This window comes from Crocodylus porosus, unplaced genomic scaffold (assembly GCF_001723895.1).
Source record: "Crocodylus porosus isolate Cpor-Errol unplaced genomic scaffold, CroPor_comp1, whole genome shotgun sequence".
In the NCBI taxonomy this organism is placed as follows: domain Eukaryota; kingdom Metazoa; phylum Chordata; order Crocodylia; family Crocodylidae; genus Crocodylus; species Crocodylus porosus.
The window spans coordinates 73151823-73168548 of NW_017728886.1; the positions used below are offsets into that span (position 1 = coordinate 73151823).

Sequence of the window (16726 nt, forward strand, 5' to 3'; positions counted from 1 at the left end):
CTGACCTTGACAGGCTCAGGAAATGCGTGGATGAGAACCTGATGGTGTTTAACACTGAAAAATGCAAGGTTCTCCACCTTGGGAGGAAAAACCTGCAGCATCCTTATAGGCTCAGGAGTGCTACGCTGGCTAGCATTACAGACGAGAGGGACTTGGGGGTCAGGATGAACATCCTGGGTCCACAAGATGAACATGACCCTTCAATGTGATGCTGCGGCTAGTAAAGTGAGCAAAACCCTGGCTTGCATCCATGGATGCTTCTCAAGCAAATCCCAGGATGTCATTCTCCCATTGTATTTGGCCTTCGTGAGGCTGCAGCTGGAACAGTGCGTCCAGTTTTGGGCTCCACAATTCATAAGGATGAGGAGAAGTTTGAGAAAGCCCAGAGAAGAGCCACACGCCTGATCAGAGGTCAGGAAAACAGATCTTATGATGAGAGGCTGAGGGCCTCTTTAGCCTGGAAAAGCACAGGCTCAGGGGTGATCTGATGGCCACTTATAAGTTTATCAGGGGTGACCACCAGGATCTGGGGGAACGTTTGTTCACCACAGAGCCCCAAGGGATGACAAGGTTGAACAGTTATAAACTCCTGCAAGACCGTTTCAGGCTGGACATAACGAAGAACTTCTTCATTCTCCAAGCCCCCAAGGTATGGAATAAACTGCTGCCGGAGTTGGTTTAAGCACCTACATTGAACATGTTCAAGAGCAATATGGATGCTTATCTTGCTGGGATCCTATGACCCCAGCTGACTTCCTGCCCCTTGGGCAGGGGGCTGGACTCAATGATCTTCCGAGGTCCCTTCCAGCCCTAACCTCCATGAAATCTATGAAATTTGAACAAAAAGTACTCACTGCAGATGCACAAGGAAGTCTGACAAGAACAGGGAGCATGAGGCTACATTTCTGCAAGTGTGTGCACCCTGCAGATTGGTGGAGGAAGCATACAAATGGGTACTTCTGGCTGTGAAAAGGGGCAGCTGAAAGAGGACCACAGTTCACAGGAGTAAGAGATGCTAGAGATCTTCCACACCAACAGTATCCAACAGATCACTGTGAGGGAAGCAATTGGGCCCTTGGGGCAAGATGATCAGAGGGCCACTGACAGGGCCTGGGACATGCCGCACTGGAGAATTGCTGCAGGACAGCCAGGAGGAGGCAGAATCGATGGACACAGGAGCCAGGACTGTGAATCTTAAAGGGATAGTGCCTTTTTTTTTAGTTTACCTATTCTTTTTTTTTTCTTTCTGTTCATGGGAATGGGGTCACTCACTCAAGGAGCTGAGAAGGCCACAAGAAGGAAAGATCTTCTCATTGTGAAAGCAAGTTGCTCCTGGCCTGGCCCTAAAGAGTCAGGGCAGGGTAGAAACTCCAGGAAAATTGATTTTGAGTGGACTGACCCCGAACTGGGGAGGAATTGGTTTGATCTGATTGCCTCAGGAGTACTTGAAAGACTGAAGTAATGTGATTGGCTCAGAAACTGGGTGGAACTGATTTTCAAGGATTTTTTTTTTTTTGGAATAATTAATGGATTTTGTTGTGGATGATTTAATTCGATAAACTCAAGGATCTGGGATGAACTGATTCTACTAGATTGCCTCATGGACTCCTAATAAACCTACTAGGATAGATTAGCCCAGGGGCCAAAATGAATTGATGTAAGGTGGATGCCTCATGGCCTCTGAAGGGGCTTAGTAAACTGAAGTGCCTGGAAGTCTGCAAGGAATTGGTTTAGGAATGAATTCAGAAATCCTAAATGAAGGGGCCTAGGTCCTAAAATTTATTCAGTGAACTATGACTATTGGCCAGTGACATCCCTAGCAAACACGAGATCCAGACCCTGATGTGTGTCCTGGATATGGTTAGGGTGGGGTTTAAGGAGACGAGGAGCCCCACGAAGAGAGCCTATCCAGGGGACCCAGAAGTTGCTGTCCAGCTTCTGTCCAACTCCTAAGGTTTCAAACAAAGAAACTCTTGCATCAAGATATGGCGGGTGAGAGAAAGATGTCAGAGATCGGAAGTGACCAGATCATATGGTTTTTCCCCACAGCTCATCCCATAAAGTGCCATGTAGGCAGGGACCACAGCCTTATAGCACCAGCGGCTGACAAGCTGGCAGGGTGACATGAAGGACAGCAGACAAGCTGTCAGCTGCCCCCTCATCCCTCCTCCACCTGCCAGGGCCTCTCCACCAATCAGTGCTGAGGGGCAGAGTGGCATGAAGGGCAGCCAGCAATCAACATGATGGCTTCTGCCTTGTCCCTCCTCTCCCCCTGGGCCTCTCTGCCAATCAATTCCCAGGGGCATGGCTTATCCACCAATCAGCACCAAGGGATGGGGCTGCTGTGAAATGCCCATAAAATCAGCTCTGTGCACTGCAAGCAGGTTGCATAAAACCCTTCGTCTTTCTGTGATCTAAGTAGGTCTCAATTTGAACTATAGTAACTTGGATATTTAAGTTAATTGCATTCAGTCAACTTGGCTTGCAGCCATGTGGTGCCTTATGTGCAACTCCACAAGCACATGGAGATTCCTGGAAGCTTCCTAGTGTCAAAATCATCCCCCCTACAACTATGGGTTGTGGATCATTTAGCAACCTGATACTGGCCAGCCCCAAAATACACAATGGAGAGTCATCCAGAGGGCTTGAGAGCAGGATAGGACAGGATAGGGAAAGTGTGGGAATGAAGAAATACTTAGTAGTTAGAAAGGAAAGCACTTGACTGCCTAAATGAGCAGAGAGCTATTAGAATGGGTGAATGTTGAAATCTGGAGTGAATGAAGGTAGGAAAATAAGTTATATGAAAGAGGTAGATGCATAGTGGTTAAAGGAGACAAGAGTTAATGAACCCTGGCTGGGAGGAAGTCAGACTGGGGTGGGAGAGAAAACAAAGATGTGTCTGACTCTTGGCCCTTTTTGTCATGAATGTGTTCCTGCTCTTTACAAGTGCTCTCCAGTTTTCTAACAACAAAGAACAAAATCTGCTCCCCCTTTCTTCCCTCAAAAATATTGTGGAATCAGCAAGACAGCTGCTTAACTTCACTATTCAGTTACCTGCTCTGTGTGTTTGTGTGGACTGCATGTCTTTGGGCAAAGACTTTCTCTTCATATCTAATTGTCAAGTGCCCAATGCACTGGACTATTTTATAAAAATATTAAATAATAAATTCCTACAAGTCATCCTACCACTCTTGCTTTATTCAGAGAAATTGAGCTGTGTTACCTAATCTGTCAGATATCTGAGCTATAGAGATTACCCTAAAGAAGTCACACAACTTGACCAGATCCCACAGGGTTGCAATGGCTTATATGTAGGAGGAATTTTTGCAAAATAGGGTAAAGAATTTAGGATAACTGTTGAGTGTTTCAACACATTAATCACTTTGACTGACATAAATTGGTACTTAAATATAAAAAAAGATTCATATCTTGCACAGAACACAGAAAAATTGGAGGAAAAACAAGAAGAATCTGTCATATACTTGTGTTACTGTTCTATGACAGATGGTATGTGTAATATGCTCCATGAGAAATATTACTTATATGAATGTTATTTGCCTTTAAATACAATTTCCATTACAATTATTCCTCTTATGTTTTTATAATGCTGTATGTTTGGATACTACTGTACTCTGTGCTTTGGCATCTTAAATTCAGCTTATCTCACTGGATTCCTGAGAAGAGAGTTTTACAAAAAGACTCCCTGTTTTTCACGCACATGTCAAAGAAATAGATATCTGAGAAACACCTAGAATATCTAGGCTTGATTCAAGTTGGTAAGTAGTGACTTTGCACGGGAACTTGCCTGGAATTTATTGAGTGCATTTCATGGGAATCTTCCTTGTCCTTCTCAGTACTGCAACATTTATCACATCTCACATTTTTAATCCATATAAGGGAAATGAAAGGTAGAATAATCACTAGAAATAAGAAACTGAAAATGGAGCACTGAACCACTCAGAGAGAAAATCTAGTTACATATTCTTCAGGCCATGAACCGATCATAACCTCAGTGTTTATTAGTCTCTTCCTCCCGCCCACACTACATTAAGCGTATGGCACTGATCTGTCTTTTATTACTAGTCTGATGTTTAAATGGCCTGCTAGAATAACAAATTCAAATCTCAGCCCTTCTGTCTTCTGCAGTGAAGGTCAGAAGGTGGGCATCCCATACTCTGTACCCTTTGTTTAGGCAGGGCCTGAAGCTGGAGTTCCTGTCTCCTCAGTCCTGAGCATAAAACGTCCTATTGTAGTTTTTGTAAGAGTAGGAGTTACTCTCTGGTTCCTTAACCAAAATGTGTTTATTCTCTGCTGCTGTAATTAATATGTTTTGATAAATATTTGCTGCCCCAGACCCAATGATGGCCACATTTCTTTAGCACATTATGTATGGACACTAGTTGTGTATTTGGATTCATGCAGGTCAGCATGTGCACCAAATACCATGTTAAATGTTAAATGCATAATATAGTTTAGAATTCTTTAAGATGAAAATATATACATATACATTTTATTTTACCTCTGAAATCTCTTCATGGACACTTTAGCTGTGTCAACTAGTTTACAGTTCAGTTGATGTCAGCTAGTTTACAGTGAGGTTGTGATTTTAAGCTGAGACTGCTTGCTGACAAACGGCAGATGAATACAGAAATGTTAAAAAAAATAAAAGAAGAAAAAAATACTCCAGCCTGATGATTAGCAGGGATCCTGGTTTTCTTTGATTTAAAAAAAAAAATCCCCAATTTTTGGTCAAAAAAAAGTAACCCCAAATCTACATTTTTCTGTGATTTAAATGAAACATCACTAATATAGAGATATGTATATAGTGGTGTTTCATTTTAATCATGGAAAAATATGGATTTGGGGTTACTTTTTTTAAACTAAAAACTGGGGATTTTTTTAAATTGGAGAAAACCAGGACCCCTGGCTGATTAGTAGCTCTCTGCACTGCTAAGGAACAGTCAGCTTCATGCTCTCCTATGAGGCAGGGGGTATGAAATGTCCGTGCATCTCAAATCCAGCGAATCTGAAACCAGTATAAGCAATGGCGACACGTAGGGAGTGCGTGTGGGTGCACGTGCACTCCCTGAGCTCGGCGATGCACCCCCTGCAAAAAGCGCTGCCGGTGGTGCCTGGGCTTGGCCAGAAGATCTAGGCCAAGCTTAGCCCCTGCATCGCTTGAGCTGTCAGGGACCGGGGAGAACCCCAGCTCCCAGACCAGTAATGACAGCCCGGCACAGCGCGGGGCCCGGCAGGGAGGAGCGGCGGGGACTACAACTCCCAGCAGCCCCGGGCGCGGGAAGGGCGGTGCCTGGAGCCCGGCGGGCAGGAGGCCGCTGTCTGCTCTGTCCGGCCGCGACGCCTGTGCCGCGGCCCTCGGAGGGGGTTCGGCTGTGTCTAGCGGCGAGGCGGCTTTGCCATGGCTCTCCCCTCCGCGCCCTTGAGAGTCTGCATCGTGGGCTCCGGGAACTGGTGAGTGCCGCGGAGCGGCTTTACCTTCCCGTGGTGCCCGCGCCCCGCCCGGGAGATGAGCCCGGCTGCGGGCGGCAGCTCTGGAGCCGCTGTCACCGCTGGCAGGGCAGTCCCCCGTGGACATGGCCTCTGCCTCCCCAAGGTCCTGAGGGCAGAGCCCTGGTCCCCCCTCCCGTGCCCCTTCGCAGCCGAGCTGAGTGGGTTTCAAAGGCTGCTGGTCAGCAAAGGGAGGTGGGGGGGGAAGTACCTGCAACATGCGTAGAGAAGGCTGCGTAGGGGTTGGTACTGAAAGTTCACTTGATACCCAATCGGACGGGGGGCCGCATCAATCCTTGGGGGTCTCTGGTGACGGGAATCCTAGGGGCAACAGGTGCATGGTTGTAGCCATGTTGGTCTCGGAATATAGACAGCCAATTTCATGGTTTCATAGACATTAGGGGCTGGAAGGGACCTCACAGATCATGGGGTCTGGCCCCCCTGCCCTAGGACAGGAAAGACTGCTGGGGTCAACCCAGCAAGATGGGTGTTAGGATTGCCAGGGTGGTTTCTTTGGGGAGATGTAATTATCTTTTATTAGACCAACAAAACAGTTGGGTAACAGTTCTTTCCAAGCATTCAGGAGAAGGGCGTGTGCTGCTTCAGGGATGTCTTTGGTAGCTGCGTTGGGCTGAGACACAAAGAAATGCAAACCTCTAGAATGCTTGGTTCAGAGATGGCCCAACTAAGTAAAAAAAAATCTTTGCAAGCTTTCAGGCTGAAGGAAAATTAAAGATGGTAAAAGTCCCCATAGGTAGAAGAAAACTATTTTGCACAGAGGACACTTCAGAGAGCTCCAGTTGCCTGCAAAGGGACGAGATCTGTGCACACTGTCATGCATGGTTCTGTGACAGAGAAACCACAACTGTTTGTTTCAAAACAGCCAAGGCAGGAGGAGGGCCCCTTCCAGTCCCAGTTTTGAAGCTTTGCTCAAGCCCAGCTGTTTTCAAGCAACTGAAACTTGGAACCAGCTGTGTAGGCTGGCCTGTGCAAGACCTGTCCCACAGAGGTTTTGCATATCTTTGCTTTTCCAAAAAGCATGATTTCCCCCTTCCTGTGCTTAGGAATTCTTGTGAGAAATTGTGGGCGTGTGGTGGTTGGTCTGTAGAGTCCGTTTGTTCCAGCATACTGGCGTCTGCTGTATTTAATTTGGATGTGCTTTTATTTGTCTTATTTTCATTCAATATTATTAAATTATATTTAATCTTATATTTTTCAAGAGGGGTAAAGTGTAGCAGCAGTGTCCAATCATGTAGGAAGAATAAAATGTTTAGCACAACAGGCCTGATCCACTCCACAACTCCAGGTCCTCATCAGAAATATTCCACTGAAGTCAGTGGGAAAACAAACTGAAGAATCAGCACTCTCCTTTGTTCTCTTCGGTCTGTTAAACTTTTTGATACAAAAGTTACAATAGGCTATTTTTAACCTGGTGTTTGTGATAGGACTGCTACAATCAGCGCTGACATCAGCTGGCAGAAACATTAAAGACACTGAACACTTCTTTTTCAGTCAGTCATTGCTGACTCTGTTGTCTGAAGGATTTTAATTTTTAAAGAACGCAGTGTCTAAACTTGTGAAACACACAGATCTCTTTTATATAGTGTGTGCATGCACATTGTCTATCAAGATAGCTGACAGAGACATTTCAGGACACTGCACAATATATCATTAACCTCTTACTGCCCAAAAATGAGAGGTAAGGACGGATGAACTTCAGTTTCCCATATGTTGTGGAGCATAGAAAGTATAATATGCAAGCTTTTATTGCCAGAGCTATTGGCTTGTGAAGAGACTTTTGACAAATGACTAACAGCCTTGCTCTTTTTTTTCCATTGAAGGCAATGGAAGTTTTACTATTAACTTTTATAGGAGTAGAATCATACCTTTGAGCATTCTCTGTTTTGGTTTCCCACTCTATTATTATCCCCATTGTAATTGCCCATCTGTAAAAAAAAAAAAAAAAAAACCAAACAAAACAAAACAAAACGAACAAACCTCCTCCTCCGCTCCTCAGTGGAAAGGAAAGGTACCAATAAAGTACAAATCGTTATAAAATCTGTCTTCGTGATTGGTCATTTAATGGCCTTTAAAAACTAGGTGCTGCCAGGGATGGCTTATAGCTAACTTCAGAATACAGTTGCATAATTTTAAATATATCATTAGGATAATAAATAATATCTCTAACTTTTGAAAACTCCAAAATTTCTCGTTGAGTTCAGTCATTCAGTTAGGAGGAGACAAGGGACTCTTCTGTTTCTATTTGACAAATTGTACTTTAGAGTCCTGGTCAATTTAACCTTAACTTCCTATTATTTTTTTTCCTTTTAGCTTGTCAGTATTGTAATTATGCAAAGTGTGTATACAACTTAGACTTACTGAAGCTACAGCTGTCTAGTGTGATACTAGTATGCATCAAAGTAAAAGGCTTTGTTGAGATTATCCATTAGCTACAGCCATGTGGGGATAACTTTAATTGTTGTTGTGGTTGTCTCATTTGGACCAGCTCAGCCCACAACAAATGTGCATACATGTACATACCTGGCAAATATTTGGAGGGCAAAAATCTCAGATGTACTACACTTTGAGAAGAAAAGATGACAAAGAAGCCACATTTTTTTAAGTCACTGATAGTTTGGTTCAATACTGTCCATAGTGACATAAACTATCTATAAAGAAATGGAAGAAAAACAGTGAATTTTAAAAAGTTATAATCTAGCAAATGACTTGGTCGACAACTTTTTATTAAATGCTTCTCTCATTATGAGTGCTTTTATCATTCAAACTTTTCCTTCTTTTCACAGGATCCCCCGAGAGATCCTGATTAATACCCTGATTCAGGAAAGCATTTCCCAAATCAGGACAGTATTAAATCAATACAATTTAAGTACAAGCTTAATTTTCATATTAAAGTTTGTATGCGAGTGACACCCTTGGGCCTAAGACCTAATTCTGGAAATGCTTGTGCTCATGAACAGTGAACTAGGAAAGTGCGTATGTCTGCACCCTGAGGGTCGTAGTTGGGATGTTTTACTCCTTGTGCTTTGTGTGTTATCCTAAGGTCTGTATTACAGGGATACTAGGGTATACGAGGCAATTAGTTTAGATGTATAAGTAGGTGAACTCGGTGGGACTTTGTTAAACATGTGCACACTATCTGGGGAACTGTCAGGGTGTGGTTTGATTCTGTTCAAAATTATGAACTCTGTGCCAAATTGCAAACTGCACTCTGACTGTAAGACTGGTCTTTTCCTTCCCCCTGTCTTTTACCCTCCATCTGGGACTAAAGTCTCTAATAATTAGCTCTCACAGGCCTAATTATGGTCCTGTCAAGCTATCTGCTGTCAAGGGAGGCTGTAGTCAGGGTAGAGGTCACCTTGGCTGCGAGGCAGCCTGGCAGGAGTCTGTGAACATCTGCTGGAAGCTGGTCAAGCAGCCAACAAGAGAGGGAATGCCACAGAAAGCAGTCTTAGGTTATCTTCTGCTCTTTGGGCTGATGGGCACATGCCTGCAGCAAGACTTTAATGAGAGGAGTAAACCTGGCTGTCCTGAATGTAGACAGAACCCTGGGACTCCCAGGGAAAGGTGAACTAAAGTAAAGGGCCTTTCAGATAGAAAAGTAATGTTACCAAGGGTCTGCAACTTGTTGTGCTTGAGTCTTTTAAGTAAAAACTTGGCAGAAATTCTGTTTATTCACACCTGTCATGTGCCTCTCAGCTTACTTCATGTTTTGGGGTGGAAAGGGTGTGCTCGACAGCAGTGATAACCTGAGGAGTAAGGACTAGACCCAGGTAGAGGGGAGCAGACAATTGGACTGCTAACTCCAGTTCTTCAGGGTTGTCTGGCACAGGCTCTTTGGTCCAGGAACGTACCTGGAGATTCCTTGGTAAAAGGGTCATGCCTAGACTTGGTTTAGACTCCAGAGGACCCAAGCAGTGCTCCTTACAAAGGCAGGCTGGGTAAACCCAGGCTAGTAGAAACAACAACTTAGAATTGCTGATGTAAGTCCTATGCCATTGAAAAATAATCATTCCAAACCAGGTCTTGTTGAGGAGTGTTGAGTTGTCAATGTGGAGGTCACTTTGGACTCCTGACAGGGGTCTGTGAACACCTGATGGAAATTGGGAAGTGTCACTTGACAGAGGGACTGGAAAGGTTACACAAAAAGGCAGGAGCTCTGAGCCATTTGCTCTTTGGCTATCTTCAGCATTGCAGGCTGAATGGAAGATGCCTGCAACAGGAGCCCATTGAGGCAGGGGGAAACCCTCCCTTCCTGAATGCAGATGGACCTCTGAGGCTCCCAGGGGAAAGCTGAGATATGAAGTAAGGTCATTGTATTTTGGAAGTTTAGGGATTTTCTTTTTCAGTGGTCTTTATCAACTTAATATTTTGACTTTGTGAGTAAAAGCAATGTTGTGTTTAAACTTCTTGACCAAAGGCTACTTGCTCACATCACACTTCCTGAAGAATTATGCATTGGACCAGAAGGCTTGCTCTTGCTTGGATTCTGGGGAGTTTGTGTTAAGGTTATGGTGGGAGTCTGCGGACTTGGGGCAAGCAGTGGTACTGTTTGCCCAGCTAGATAAGTGTTCTGTATCAGGACTGAAGGACAGTGCCTAGATTCAGTTTAGAGGCTCACAAGGTGTCCTCTGAGAAGTTTGGTGAGGGGCGGTCAGTCTGACTTTTGTGTCACATGCAGGACTGGGTTTAAAGGGTTTGATCATGCAGCTTTGATGCACGTGATCACGTAGATAATGACATTCAAATGTTTTACTAGATTTGTATGGGGTTATGAATATTGCCATACTGTAGCGCCATATGTATGGCCATGCTTTGCTGTGGCATTCCCTAGCATGGCATGGAGGTTATGTACACATGCCCTGCATTACCTTTGTATACATGTGCATTTGATAGAATACAAATGGCTCCCTTCCACTTTAATACCTGAAAATTAAAGCCCTGCTCTTGTGTCCCTGTGTCTGTCAAAATGAGGTGAAGGGAGGGCAGTGCAGCCATGAAGCGTGGGGGAAAGGAGAGAAAAGTGGACTTCTCGGTGGGCTTTAGGTATAAGTAATATTAAGCATTTTGAATGGGTCTGTGGTATCCTAATTGGTCAGACCTCTGCACCTGTAGGGAGTGCTGTTCTCTGGAATTAAAATACCTTGTTTTTTTTTATTACAGGACTAGTATTAACTGTTACCTGGAAGAAATAGTTATGTTGTACGAGGGACTTTTGTCTCTGTGGGCTTTCCTATGCAACTGAGCCAACTGCAGGCACACAATATTACAAACTAGCTTTGTGCTGCAGAAGACCTGCCTTAGTAGAAATAAATTGGCAGGCAGAGGAATTCTCTTGTCTTGTGATGTACCATGAGCACTTTGCAAGCCAAACCAGGACTCTCAGGGCAGGGATTTGACTTCTGATGGCACATTGTCAGTTTTAGGACATGGAGGAGTATGCAGCCTTGTTTGTTTGATAAGTGGTGGTGGGGAGTGGAATCTCACTCCGTTTATGTACTTAGAATTCAGTGTCAGTCTCGTGACCTTCCCTAATTCACTTCTCATTCAGTTCCTATAAAGTAAAATTAGCAGGGAAGCAGAGAATCCAGATCTTAAAAGTCTTCCTAAACACAGAAAATCAAAGATGTCTGTGTTCTTCATGCATATTGTATTCAATGAAGAAAAAAGGGAAAGCTCAAACCCCAAACTAGTAAGTGATAATGAAATGTGCTATCTAAATAATACATGCTACAAAAATTGCAAACCCTTGGCTGGTGTGCAGTTAAAAAAAATCCATATGCAAAATAAGGCTGCTTTAGGATGAGTCTAGTCTTTCTCTGTCAAATCCATGTGCAAAATATTGGTGACAATTAACAATACTTTTTTTCCCCGATGTATACATCCTTCCAAATATTTCAGAGTATGTCTAAGTAGTGCACACATTTGGAAGATGTTAAATATCCTTCTTCCTGTTGCAGAGTCAAGAAAACTGAGATAGAGATTGGCTAGGAAAATGGCCTACACTCCCTTGGTGAGCTGGTAACAGGCAAATAATCCAGGATTCCCGGTTACCAGTTTTATATTCAGGCCACTAGCTCATGTACCCTTCTTTGTCTTAATCTAGCTTTTAAGAATCAATAATTGGTTTAGGACAGAGATCAGCACCATCCTGCCTGCAGGCTGGATCTGGCCCATAAAGCCATTGGATCCAGCCTGCAGTACCACATGGGTTGGCTTCTGCAGGTTTCTGCTCTGGAGCTAGGCAGTAAGGAGCTGCGTTACGGCCAGGCTGTGCCCATGTTGCTACTGTTTGCACCACAGCCAGGGAATGGGGCAGTGCAGGTTCTAGACTGTGGGGAACTGGAAACTAAGGGAAGTGGTGAGGGGTGCAGCTCCTACCTGCCTGGCCCCAGCATGGGTGCAGGCAACATCCCCTGCTACTGACACAATGCCAAAGCCACCGGCCCTGTGTTGAACCAGAGCCAAGTTGTTCCCATCTATGGCTTGTTAAAGGTTGCCAGCTACTGGTTTAGGACAGTAGCTTGTGTCATGCTTTCCAGGATGGAGTAGGCAGGTAGCATAGCATTTGGAATCAGGTTTTTTTTCTGTTTTGTTTTGGCGGGGGGGGGGGGTTCAAGAAGAATCCAGTGAAGGTGATAAGCAATATTATGTTAGAGCCCCGGTGTTCTCTTTTTGCTAAACACATTTGTTGCCTTTCTGTTGCCTCCTGGACTTGTAGTGCATGAAACACTACTGTAAAATTAAATGTTGCATTCCAAAGTACTTTGCAGCCTTCTAATATATAATATTTTTATTATTTGATTGTATAAGAACTGTTAGTGTATAGTCAAAACCTTTACATACTAGTGTATTATAAGTATGTCCAGCAGTACTTATAAAGTGACCACCAGACATGAAATGCCTACACTCGTGGCTACATTAAAAGCTCTTAGTGTATATCTGATGGAACTCATTACAAATATTATGTTTGTAATAAACAGTGGCTGTTAGGACGGTGAGCTACATCAGTGAATTTAAAACAGTATCTCGTCTCATAATAATGCGGATTTCCCTCACCAACTGCTGGGGTTAGGTTCCTGAAAGTTCCCATGGTTAGCAAAACTGTGGCTGGCAAGACAAAAGGCTTATGGGAAAAATGGCAGGTGGTGGCATGATGCGCGGCCATGGAAAACCATGGTTACTCAAATCTGTATACCGTGGTAGCCAAAATGCTTTCCAGAATATTAACCGTGGATACTCAAAACCATGGTTGGCAAGGGAAAACCTGTACTCTGCTTTCTAAAACACACAGGCTTTTATTTTTATTTCTTGCATGCACTATGGTAACTGCTGATCCCTTGAAAGGTAAAGAAAAGGGAAAGGAGAAATGAATACCAGTACTAATAAAAAAACCCAAACCTCCTACCTGCACACCCCACATTATGAACCTAGTGTTGACTATCAATATGCTCTTCATATTGGCATCTGTATTTTTACAGTTTATTTTCTTGTGTGATTAGTAGGCTTCACATAAATGGGAAGCCCTCCTCTGTGATTCAGAGGCCCACCAGATTAATGGGCATCAAAGAACTGTCTTTTTTTCTTCCGTTTTTCCTTTTTTTCAACCAACTGGTTACTGTGAGAGAAGACTCTGCTGCCCTAGTCTTTCCCTTATAAATAACCCAACTGTTTGCCTCTTGTGGTTGCTTTCCAAAGCAGGCTGGAATTGGGGATAATTCCCCTGTTGTATAGAGTGTTCTGACAAGTATCAGGTAAGTTGACACCAGAATCCTACTTACTTCACTCTGCTCCTGCTTAGGAGGGACAGGATAAGAGCAGCAGTGTAACTATTGTTTTTGATTTCAGGAAGATACAGAAGTTCACGTTTAAAAGATCATTGTCACAATTGTCACAACTGTAAATATACGTATTTTGCTTCTGGTTTTAATCAGAAGTTCATATTTTGCAGAACTGAATGTGCTGGCACCCCTGCCAAAGAAAACTTCCTACTCGCTTGTTACAAGCAAGAGGATGTTTCAAGGCCTGATCAAGTGATCCATAATATATATATTTAATTGCATTTGTTATTTATTTAAAACATTGCAGGTAGCTTTTATTGCTGCATTACAATTATAAATCTTTTCAATCTGTGCTTGTAGAATTATCTGAATCCCCAGTGAATGCCAGATGAGCAGAAAAAGCAATTAAGGGTGTTATGAGTAAATGTTTCAGTCTGCTGAGTTCTAATATATTTGTTTGAGAAAGCAGCATGTGTTAATGTTTGGTATACCTTTTCTTTCTCTCCTGTTCTACTAGATCAAAAATATTAAATAATAATTGGGTTAATCGCTCTGAGACTGTTTTATTTTCAAGTGATTTTTTTTTTCCTTCCAGAATGAAATGACTATTGTTTTGGAAAATCTTCTGTTTTCTTTCATACAGGGGCTCTGCTGTTGCCAAAATAATCGGCAGTAATGTGAAAAAAATGCAGAAGTTTGCTTCCACAGTAAAAATGTGGGTCTTTGAGGAAAATGTTAATGGGAGAAAACTGACAGATATAATAAATAATGAACATGAAAATGTAAAATATCTACCTGGATACAAGCTGCCAGAAAATGTGGTAAGATTTGGAAGCTAAACTTGGTCTAGTTTCTTTTTGGGTGGGGGGAGGGGAAGATTGCTTATAGTCTGTAGTGAGGTAGGAAAGTGTTTCTCTTTTTTCTTCTTTTTTTGCTTTGTTTTGAATCAAATTCCAGTCCACATGCTATTTTGCTGATGCCATTGGCATAATTTTAGTGTTTTGAACAGCCAAGCTAAGATTGGTATCTAACAATCCTGTAATGGATCTTCCTCTTCAATAACTTAATGGCACCAAGTGTACCAGATGTGGGTGTATGCACGTAAGCAATTAAATGACAGATTAATGCTTCAGCCCTTTAAAACCACTATAATGACTTGCTCTACGTTTGGAAGGGAGCTGAATGGTAAGTTTGGGGCCTTTCCTGATTCTCTGAAAATGCAGCTATCACTGTTGATCTTTTGAGAGGGCAGTGAAATGAATGGCAGGTTGGACACAGGGATTCTGATTCCTAGCTTTCTTTGACCTAGTATGGTCGAATGCAAAGTGGACATAAAATGTTGCTGTTCAGACTTGGCAGTATTTCATATCTGCTTTGCACTAGTGTAAATGACAAGGGAGAAGACTAACGTGATTCTGGCCTAGAAAGAAGCAAGAGTGGGAAGTGAATGCTGTAGTTCAGTAGGAGATCCTTCAGGGAGAGGAGTGCAGCGGCCTGCAGCTATATTATGGTTCTGTTGGCATCAGTCAAAACCTAAATTTCACACCAGTTCCTGATTTGAAATAATCCTTTTTGTATGACAGATCAGGTAACGTTGGTGCCTGCTATCCATGACAAGATTTTTCACACCGATTCTCTCCACTGGTGGTATTTTTTAGCATCTGCTGTGCAATATGTTATGTCTGTCAGCACTTGCTGGACAAAGCTAGTCTGGCAGGGGACTTTCCAAGAAGCTGACTTATTTTCAACTAAAACCTTTTAAAAACAAACAATAACAATGTAAGGAAGCAGATGTAACAGCTCCTTTTGAAGAAATCTGAGTTAAAACAAATAACACTTTCCTGAGTGCAGTGGTATATCAGAAATCTACACTATTTTGCCAGACTAACAACTAAGGAAGAGCAGTGTTGAATTAAAGAACATTTCTAGACTACAATCAGGTAGGTATACACATGTTGACTGCTGTCACTTTCGTGTTTAGTTGATTGCAACAACAATAGTGGTGGGAAAAGAGTCCTTTAAACATGTGTCCCAAGAGATCTGTTGTTGGATGGTTTCAAAGCACTTGATGCTGTTGCCTTTGTAAGAATGTAATGCATGTATGGGTGGGTTTAGCTTTGTTTTCATTCTCACTGATGTAGCACAATAACTTTTATCTTTCTCAGCAACAAAACCAAAATACTCTTTAATGTGGGGGAAACAATTGCTCTGATTTGCTCTCAAATAACTTGTTTTGTTTGATTGATCTTCTTTTTTTCTCCTGGAACTTCTTGTATAGGTTGCTATCCCCAACCTTAATGAAGCTGTGCAAGATGCAGACATGTTGGTCTTTGTCATTCCACATCAGTTCATTCATAAGATCTGCGACGAGATCAGAGGGAGGGTACCCAGGCGAGCTGTTGGTATAACTCTTATCAAGGTATAGTAAGTTCTGTATATTAGCACTGTCAGTAAGCAGTGAAATCTTCGGAAACCTTATTGGCCTAAACAAGCTTAGTGTTTGACTTCAAAAAGCTTTCCTTTTTTCAACAATCCTTTTTGTTTGGCTTTTTCTTGATCACTCAATATATGACCTCTTTGGATGTATAATGGGAATCTGATTCCTGGTCCTTAGTGAACTGTTATTCAGCAATACATATTTTATGCTAGTATTTCTGGTGACTAACGGGGAAATGAGACTATCAGCAAGACTAGCTTAAAAAATGTTTCACACCACCAGGTTTTTCAGGCTTTTAACTCATTGTTTTTGAACACATTATTAGATGGAGAGCTGAGCACAAATATAACAGTCTGGTTGTTGATTCACATTTGTCGTGCTGAGTTGATTGTTTTAAGAATTGACAAGAGGCTCTTATATGACTAAGAGAACAGTGCTTTTGTTCACGTAAAAGATTTTGCTGCAACAAGAGAAACTGTTCAGAACAATTAAAAAGATAAACCAGCTCCAGAATAATAATGGAGTTCTAAGTACTGGAATATGCATTGTACAGGGGTATTCATAGCGTTGGTGTCGAGCGGGTTTCTGCTTTTAAAGTGGTTTTGTTCCTGTGTGTTTAGCTGTGGTAGATCTGGCTAGTCTCATAAGCTTTGGAAGACATTTCTTTGTTTTTCTTGCCCTACATCTAGTTAAAAGTAGGCTCTTTATTTTCTCAGCACACGTTTTCTTGTCTGCTGTTGTTCCTGGCACAGGGTCATCCTGTAAATCATTTAGTTTTTGAAGAAACTTGTCTGTGTTTAGCTTTGCTAAACTTGTTGACTCTTTCATGTTTCTGTCAATGCTGCCATATCAAAAAGACTTGGGTCTTAAAATTTATTGCAAGGTAACACTGTTTTATTACCATTGTCATACTTGTACAGATAACCTTTACATGGAGAAGAAGGATGAGAGATATAAGGTGTAGTAGTCCAAAGTAGTGCTG

At 42.5% G+C, this 16726-nt stretch overlaps 1 protein-coding gene across 3 annotated transcripts in view; it reads left to right on the plus strand.

Moving 5' to 3' along the window:
• Window positions 1-5351: 5351 nt before the first annotated feature.
• The window catches only part of GPD1L (glycerol-3-phosphate dehydrogenase 1-like), a 34475-nt gene continuing 23100 nt past the window's right edge, over window positions 5352-16726 (plus strand). The window contains exons 1-4 of one of the 3 annotated variants that reach the window (XM_019536344.1): window positions 5385-5472; window positions 11078-11218; window positions 13951-14128; window positions 15586-15726. In XM_019536344.1, the coding sequence (XP_019391889.1) occupies window positions 13994-14128; window positions 15586-15726 (276 nt within the window). In that variant the 5' untranslated portion in view covers window positions 5385-5472; window positions 11078-11218; window positions 13951-13993. Of the gene's footprint in view, window positions 5473-5600; window positions 5740-11077; window positions 11219-13949; window positions 14129-15585; window positions 15727-16726 lie in introns of those variants that run through there. The other 2 variants (XM_019536326.1, XM_019536335.1) reach the window with 2 other exon arrangements.